The sequence below is a fragment of the Physeter macrocephalus genome, chromosome 19 (genome assembly GCF_002837175.3).
Source record: "Physeter macrocephalus isolate SW-GA chromosome 19, ASM283717v5, whole genome shotgun sequence".
Lineage (NCBI taxonomy): Eukaryota > Metazoa > Chordata > Mammalia > Artiodactyla > Physeteridae > Physeter > Physeter macrocephalus.
In genome coordinates this window covers 19,707,491-19,716,382 of record NC_041232.1, presented here as the reverse complement: position 1 = coordinate 19,716,382, position 8,892 = coordinate 19,707,491, and the positions used below count along the sequence as shown (strand labels likewise).

Genomic DNA, 8,892 nt, shown 5'->3' with positions numbered 1-8,892 from the left:
CTCCCGGACCGGGGCACGAACCCGTGTCCCCTGCATCGGCAGGCGGACTCTCAACCACTGCGCCACCAGGGAAGCCCCGACAGATGATTTTAACGACATCTTCTCGGACTACTTCATAGAGTGACTTTATCATGTGAGATGAAATACACCAAGGTGTTTTCAAAATGACAAAGCAACATTCAAACATGTTACTATCATGCCTGCTACATCTTAATAAATAAGTCAAAGACAGCATGAACAATCACTAGTCAGTCCTTGGAAGTAACCACTGAGAGAAAGGTGAGGGAGGTCCCCGATCCCTGTGTGGGGTGCACATCCTCACACACTCGTACTTGGGGCTTCTCCCCTGCCCCTTCTTAGAGAGATGGGTGACAGTTCACTGATCAGTGGCTCCGACACTTAATTATGCATCAGAGTCACCTGGAGGGCAGCCTGATGGGGTCCCATCCTCAAGAGTTTCCGATTCAGTAGGTCTCAGTGGTATAAGCAAGTTTTCAGGTGATGCTTATGCTGAGGGTCCAGGGGCCACACTTTCGGAACCGCTACCTTAGATAACACCCTTCTACAAGGTGCCCACACGTGCAGGTGCACCTGAGCTGAACATCTGAAGGTGAACGTGCTTCTCTTCGTCATGAACGTATCCAGATATGTGTTGTTGGGCCGACAAGCACCAGCTGCTGAGTCCCGCTGGGAAGGGTCACAGCCTCTTTGCTACTGAAGGCACCAGCCTAAGGGAGAGTCAGAGGAAAGCAGTGCGGAACTGTCTCCCCGCTGAGCTTCCAGAAGGCCAGAACAGGAATTGGGAACTTAAATGACGGGCAACACTAACAAGGAACTGAGTCAGTGTGCGGCCTGGGGACAAATATATGACAGCTGGAGATCCTGAAAATCACAGGCAGCTTCTTGGAGGAGGTAAGAGTCTTTACATGGTTATTAAACATAAAGTGGAACTTGCTTAAAGCCAAGAGAGTTGCAATGGTGAGCAGGTGGGCCATGCAGGACCACTCTGAGTACACAGAAAGGAGGAATGCCACGCTCCTGCATAACATCTCGGTGCACCCGGCACATTCTGCACGATCGTGTTTCATGGATTCATTTTGGCGTTTGTCTCCCCTCCCAACAAGATCGGGCCTTAACAGCCTTGTTCACTGTCGTTTGCCCTGGGGCACCCAGACCCTCCCACGTTTGACACGCGGCTGGAGGAAGGAGGGGAGAAACCACAAAATGGTGATGAGGAATGTCAGTGCCAGCCTCCAGACGACTCCCAGGCACCCTCACCTCCAGGCACCCACACCCTGTGTAGCCCCCTCCCATGCTGTATCAGGGGGGGCCATGGTGGTTTCTGTGTGACCCACAGAATGTGGCAGAAGCAATGGTGTGTGATTTCCTGGGTCATATGAAGCACTGCAGCATCTGCTTTGCTATCCTGTACATTCACTCTGGGGGGAGCCAGCTACCATGTCAAGAGGACACCAGCAGCCCTTGCAGAGGCCCACATGGTGGGGAACTGAGGCCGACCATTTCGGAAGAGGGTCCTCCAGCCACAGTCAAGCCTTCAGATGACCACAGCCCTGGTCAACCTTGCAGTCTCATGAGAGAGCCTGGGCTAGAACTACCCAGCTAACCCACTCCCAGATTCCTGACCTGCAGAAACTGACATAGTGTTTGTTGTATGAGCTGCTTTGTGTTGGGGTAATCTGTTACATGGCAATAGATAACAGATACAAATAATGACTTACATTAGTCTCTTCGTTCAGGTTTTTAAGAAAGTTCTGGGTAGTGGCTGTCTTGGAGGTGCCAGATTCACCAACCAAAAGAACAGGTTGCCTAATCTTAACCATTTGTTCCAGCGTCCAGGTAGTACGGGTTGTATCCACCGTATGAACTAAAGAATATATGAAGAACAGGAGCATCAAAGAAATGCCAACAAGGTGTGCACTGGGCAACCTGGAGTTTCACAGGATCCCATAAATCCCATAAAAAGCATCAGCAAAAACCCAAGAGGAGACCTTGAAAACGTATATATATATGGGTGAAATCATCTTAGGAGAAGCTCACTACCCCAACCATTATTTTTAATAGCTTTATGGAGGTACAACCCACATACCATAAAATTCACTCCAATTTTAAGTGTATAATTTGATGAGTTTGATACATTTCTACAGCTGTGTCATCATCACCACATCCAGGTGTAGAACACCCAAACTGTTTTAACATCCAATTCTGATTTATACTCAAGATATTAAAAACTCAGCTTCTCCACTGTATATGTCACTCACTTATCACTTATCAGGATTTGGTTTCCTGACCAACAATTTCCTCTGAAGAGAGCATAAAGTCTCAAAGTCAGGTCTGGCTTATTCCTGCATTGGCAATTTTTAATCCTGATTGGTTCCTGAGAAAATACGTACCCCTCACTCTAGAAGAACTCTATACAAACCAAAATCAGATATTCGTTTTGTGAAATGCTTCAGCCTCTGTGTTATCCAAATAGCCAGAGGTGTGCACGTAAAATACGACTCAATACACAACGCCCATGGTACGCGACTCCTCAAGGCAGCATCTCTTACAAAACGCTGCCTTGTTCATTCCTCTTTCACTCTTTCCTTCGTCCCTCCCCACGCCCAGCCAGCTCTACGGGGCAGAAGGGAGCCTGTGCAAAGCAACGGGAAGCAGACCAGCACCCTACCTCTTGCCCCGACCTGTCAGGATCCGCCTGCCCAGGGAAAGAGTTGAGAGGCACAGACATTGGAAGATGCCCACAGCCGGCAGCACAGAAAAGGAATCCAAAGTGCCGCCCTCTTGGAAAAGCCCATGGCTCACGTTCCTCAGTTTCTCCCAACCAGCACCCGGGGTGGGACTCAGAGTACCGCAGGGACCTCAGAATCTTTTTCCCTTCCTCACAGAATGAGAACCATACACGCTTAAACCGAGGGTTTGGTTCTCACTTACCCAGGATGTCAATAAATTTCCTCTCACGGGAATGAACATACTCTGGAACTAATTTATTCCATGGTATCCATTTCTTCTGTGTGGGATCAAAATGAAAGTCAAACAAGGTTGGAAGGTGACCTGTAACAAACAGTGGTCTGTTTCACTTCGATCGTGGACATGGAAATACAGAATCAGCTGTGGCACATGCTTGAAATGAACTAATGCTATTTGCTCCCTGGACAGAAACTTAATTGAATAGATAGATAAGGATGGACGGATAGATGGATGGATGGATGGATGGATGGATGGATGGATGGATGGGGAGAGATAGATAAAAATGGATGGATGGATAAAGATAGATAGATAGATTTAAATATAACTGGGCTAGGGAACCCAGGAAAAGGCTCAGAAGGGAGGGGATTGGAAGTCAGAGCTGGGGACATGGTGAAAAGCCTCATGAAGAGTGAAAAGAGGGTCTAGGACCAAATCCTGATGTGAGGGAGGGGCAGAGGAAGGGGACTCAACAAAGGAGACTTTGAAGGCATGGCCAGGATGGAGCAGGATGGAGGAAGAACGTTTTAAGAAGGCAGAAAGCGGTACCATGTCCGATGCTGGGACAAGGTCAGGGAAGCAAAGGCCAGGAGGGGTCACCAGATCCGGCAACGAGAAGGCAGTGCATGTGCAGTTTGGGAGGAGCAGTTTGGGTAGAGATGCCTAAGAGCCTGTGGGATGGGATTGGTAGAGAGGGACAGATGGAAAATACAGGAGAAAGAGGAGAAAAGCAGTGAAGCCAGGAGCCTGATGAGGAGGGTCGGGGTAGACCTCAAAGCACAGGGCGGGTCCAGCTGGGAGCTGGTCTCCTCTCCCCTGAGAAAGGAGGCAGGAGAAGATGGGGGCTGGAAGAATTCCTATCTGACGGTGTCCATTTTTCCTGTTGAAGGAAGAAGGAAGGTCACCTGCAGAGAGAGGGGAGAGGGCCATGTGGAGGTTTGGAGAAAAAGGGAGATGAACTGCCCCTGTGGGGACAGGAGAGGGAGTTCAGGTTCAAGACTGAATTTACGGAGGTGCCAGGCTTCGTGGTTATGTGACATTTTTTATTGGGGTATAGTTGTTGTACAATGTTGTGCTAGTTTTTACTGTACAGCGAAGTGAAGTAGAGCTCCCTGTGCTACACAGCAGGTTCTCATTCGTTACCTATTTTATACATAGTAGTGTGTATATGTCAGTCCCAATCTCCCAATCCATCCCATACCCCCCTTTCCTCCCTTGGTGTCCGAACAAAGACCAAAGACTTTTAAAACATCTTTTATTTGCTCAATGACTCTCCACTAGAAAGACCTACAATCATTTTACTTTGAGCTTTAAAAAGAACAGCCCAGGTAATGATTACAGAATACAGCTTAGGTCTCCCTGCCAAGCCATATTCAAATGTCATTAAGAGACAGACAAAGAAGGATCCTAGCGTTAGCTATAGTTCTTGGAGAATGCCACATTTTCATCATATATGGTTCTTTGAGGATGCATATTTTTCACGCAAACAGTTAAACCTTAATGTAATGATTTCCTATGAATGATCTGCAAATCCACACGTGATTGTCTACCGTGCAAATACTCAGGAACAGAGCAGATGAATTAAGCGGCGGAACTTTAGAGAGAAAAAAAAAGAGAGAGAAGCCCAAAGGAGAAGAAATTCAAAGGCAAGCACAATGTGAACATTTTAAAGAGCTTAAACAGAGTGAAGGAAGCAAGCGCCTAAGCTGGGGGGAAAGGGTTAGACTCAGCAAAAAAGGCCATCCAAGGGAGCTGGGCTCTGCTATAGCAGTTCACGCATTTGAACGTCTCCTGGGGGTACCACTGGGTGCTCTGACCATTGCACATTTCTCTACAGAAGCAAACAATCTGGAAAACCCATACAGGCATACCTATGGAAAAGCAAGGTCACGTCCTCTTTAAAACCTAATCAAAAACATTCTGAGCGGGAAAACAAGCTACCTTTGGCTCCTACCTGGCAGTTCCCCAGGGTTGGCCCAAACCCCTTCCGTATCAGCAGTAGGCAAAGAAGCGATGCGTTTAATACGTTCATCAAATTTAGCCCTTCCATCCTCAAGCAGGGAAGCGCCCAGAGAGCAGTACAGAGCCTCTAAGAAGTAGCACTCCAGAAGATCGTGGTCCTCGATTTCTCCCTCTAGCAACGAATCCAGCATCTTGGTTAACTGGGTTACCTGATTCACAGGAAAACACCTGGGTCAGTCCATATATTCCACACACCCCCACCAGGGTCAGTTCTGGTCATAAATCCCAGGATCCCAGATCCCAAAGCGGTGGGAACTATATGACCCGCCATATTGGTTTCAACAGATGGAGCCCAGCATCTTGTCTTGCACAGGGTCACAAAAGGAAGTATTGTGTCTTCCTTGTCAGTAGCTGGCAATGTTAGAACTAACCCATCTTGCAACTTTGCTCCCCTTGAAAGCCCACTGTGTGGGGGGCCCATCTTTAGGGAAGAATTTCTTTTTTGCCAACAAAGATCCTTACTTACCATATTTAGGTTTGTCTGCGGAACTACTGTCTTCAGCTTCTCTCCTTGTCTTCCATCCACTATTCCCTCCATTATCATATCAATGAGATAGGGTACATATTTCTCAAACAGACTCTGTAAATCACCTTGCTCCACCTATAAAAGAGCAGAATTTCAAAGCATTTTCAAGGGTTCCTTTATTTAAGTGGATGTTCATGGGAAGCTTTGCTTGTAAAAAGAGGGGGTGAGAGGGAACTTCCCTGGTGGTCCAGTGGCTGAGAGTCCACGCTCCCAATGCAGGGGGCCCGGGTTCAATCCCTCATCAGGGAGCTAGATCCCACATGCCCCAACTAAGAGTTCACATGCCGCAACTAAAGATCCCACGTGCCACAACTAAGACCCGCCTGGCGCAGACAAATAAATAAATAAATATTTTTTTAAAAAAAGAGGGGGTGAGAAATATATTCTGATGAGTGAGAAATTTGGCAGGTGAGCAAACTCTGATAACTCTTATATTTGTAGAGAAATTTGTCCTTTATAATGCTCTTTCATTTCATCATGAAGCCTCGGATTTCACTGAGCTGGGAGGGAGGTGACATAAAACGTCCCATTTGATAGAAAAAGCGCTGGTTATCTTAGAGTTCAAACGACATGGCCACAGTCGTTGAGCAAAGAGTGCAAAGCAGTGGAAGGTCCTTCTCCCTGCCAAGGCACTGATGACCACCAGGGACTGCATGAGCGGTCATCCCCCATTTGACAGTGTGCCTCAAATGGTCCCATCATGTTTCCCTTGGTCTTCTTTGGGGTACTTATGTCCTGGTTTCCAATTCACCATCAGCCTAGTGGTCCTTCTAGAGATGCATCCTGTGTGGCCATGGTGTCCCAGGTGTGGTCAAGCCACAACGTTCACATGACTGTCACATCTATCTCTGGAGCTTTCAATGAAGCCTACCATTAAGACAATACACATTTTTTTTTTTTTTTTTTTGCAGTACGCGGGCCTTTCACTGTTGTGGCCTCTCCCGCTGAGGAGCACAGGCTCCGGACGCACAGGCCCAGCGGCCACAGCTCACGGGCCCAGCTGCTCCACGGCATGTGGGACCCTCCCGGACCGGGGCACGAACCCGCGTCCCCTGCATCGGCAGGGGGACTCTCAACCACTGCGCCACCAGGGAAGCCCGACAATACACATTTTGGAGCAGCCATGTGATACGTCACAGGGTTTGAGGTCAACTGAAACCATCAGATCTCAATTCCATGACAAACTAGGTCCTTCACACACTGTATTCATCCAACTGAGCAAAGCAGGAGGAGCTGGGCACCTCATAGAGACAAGTCTCCCAACTCCTGGGCTTGGCTGGATAGGGGTTGCCAACTACAACACATAAGCCAAATCTGGCCTGCCACCTGTTTTTGTAAATAAAGTTTTATTGGTACATTGCTATGCCCATTCACGTACTGTGGCTGCTTTCATACCACAATGGCGGGGTTGAGTAGTTGCAAAGAAACCATATGGCCCGCAAAGCCTAAACTATCTACTCTCTACTCTTTCACAGAAAAAATCTGTTGCCCCCTGGTCTAGACTATCAAAATCATTACCTATCCCACCTGCTGTGAATTATCTGGAAATCTAATAAGGGTGTCTTCCATGTTTTTATCCAACTTGTTGATAACATTAAGTGCTCTAGATCCTGGGCAGGTCAAGGTCAAGGTCATGGCCTTCAACAACAAACATCCCTCTGAGTTACTTTTATCCAACTAGCCACCAATACTAGTAACTGGTAAGTTCATTTTGGGAATAATTTTCACCTTGTTTTGTATTTGATTAACCCATTTTTTCCAGTATGGTTGATATTTCAAGTTTTTAGGATCCACATAAACCATTCCACATCGAGACACAGTCGCAGGGGAGGCATACTGTAAATCTCCAACCTGGAGAAATAAACAAAATCAGTGTTTTCTACAGCTATAGACAACTGGAATACATGTTTTAAAGCCGTTGCTTATACAAAGTTTTTACAAATGCATAAAACCCAAGTCATACCCCAATTAACACAGCTTCTATGAGGTTTCTAATTGAACGCTTAGGTTTACCATGGGAAGATTATGCATCTCTGATGTAGCACTTTTTAAGTTTCTTTTACCATAAAATTAATATGAAAATTAACACGCTGTAGAATATCTGACCAAAATTTAAAAGTATAAAGAAGAAAATAAGTTAACCAAAATCCCACCACCAAGAAACAAACACTGTTTTGGAGTGTTTTCCTTTCAGTCTTTTTTCTTTATTTTTTATAACATAATTGAGATCAGGGAATATGAAACTTAATAAGTATGCATCTAACACCAATATTAACACACCAGTCTCTCTTTATCTGAACTGACACAGTTCAGTCAGTCAATAAAATAATGATATGCACAAATACTCATACATCGACAAATTTTGCAGGCCAAGTTAGGAATGGTATTAGCATCAAGCTAGACTGAAAGCAAGTCTCAGGACCACAGCTGTGAAACAGGTTCAGAGGATATGATAGAAAGTTTGAAAAATCAAGATAAGATAAAGGCAAATAGTGAGAGAGAGAGAGAGAAAAAAAAAGGCAACTATAAACTCCAGCCAAAAAAAATGGCTCTAAAAGAAAGTAAATGTATCACAGTTCCTGGATTTCTTGTTTTGCTAGCAAGTATATCACAGTATACTAGTTGGCTCTACAGTAAATATTTCCTTATTCATAATGATGTAAACATGTTTACTGGTTTAACTGACTTAGCAGTATAGTATTCTACAGAGGGGAGGTGGGCTGATGGTATAAAAGATGAACCCTCACTTTCATAGCAGTCAGTCAACAGATAATGTGTAACCTTGATAAAGGAAGAAATAGCACGCAAAGTGGGTTCCTTTAGACACTAGAGTAACCATCAGAAGAAACAACTCAAGTGTGAAATGTAGTTACCTCTGGGATACAGTAAGGAGGGATGAGGGCAGCAGGTAGAGAACAGAGTTGTACTCATCATAAATTCTTCTGCATTGTTTGGGTTTTCTTCAATCATCTATATTTATAACTATTTTAATAAACATATTATTCTACAAATAACAAATGCGGGAGAGGGTGTGGAGAAAAGGGAACCCTCCTACACCGTTGGTGGGAATGTAAGTTGGTGCAGCCACCGTGAAGAACAGTATGGAGGTTCCTTAAAAAAACTAAAAATAGAGCTACCATATGATCCAGCAATCCCACTCCTGGGCATATATCTGGACAAAACTATAATTCAAAAAGATACATGTACCCCAGTGTTCATTGCAGCACTATTTACAATGGCCAAGACATGGAAACAACCTAAATTTCCATCGACAGATGAATGGATAAAGAAGATGTGGTACATATATACAATGGAATACTACTCAGCCATGAAAAAGAATGAAATAATGCCATTTGCAG

General features: G+C 45.4%; 1 protein-coding gene across 1 annotated transcript in view; it reads right to left on the bottom strand.

Annotated features, from left to right (window-relative positions):
* The window catches only part of DNAH10 (dynein axonemal heavy chain 10), a 116,215-nt gene that overhangs the window by 11,522 nt on the left and 95,801 nt on the right, over positions 1 to 8,892 (bottom strand). Inside the window, exons 41-45 of the mRNA XM_028480570.2 lie at positions 7,262 to 7,384; positions 5,474 to 5,608; positions 4,940 to 5,156; positions 2,953 to 3,072; positions 1,740 to 1,885 (exon numbers count right to left, since the gene is read on the bottom strand). Of these exons, the coding sequence (XP_028336371.1) occupies positions 1,740 to 1,885; positions 2,953 to 3,072; positions 4,940 to 5,156; positions 5,474 to 5,608; positions 7,262 to 7,384 (741 nt within the window). The remainder of the gene's footprint in view (positions 1 to 1,739; positions 1,886 to 2,952; positions 3,073 to 4,939; positions 5,157 to 5,473; positions 5,609 to 7,261; positions 7,385 to 8,892) is intronic.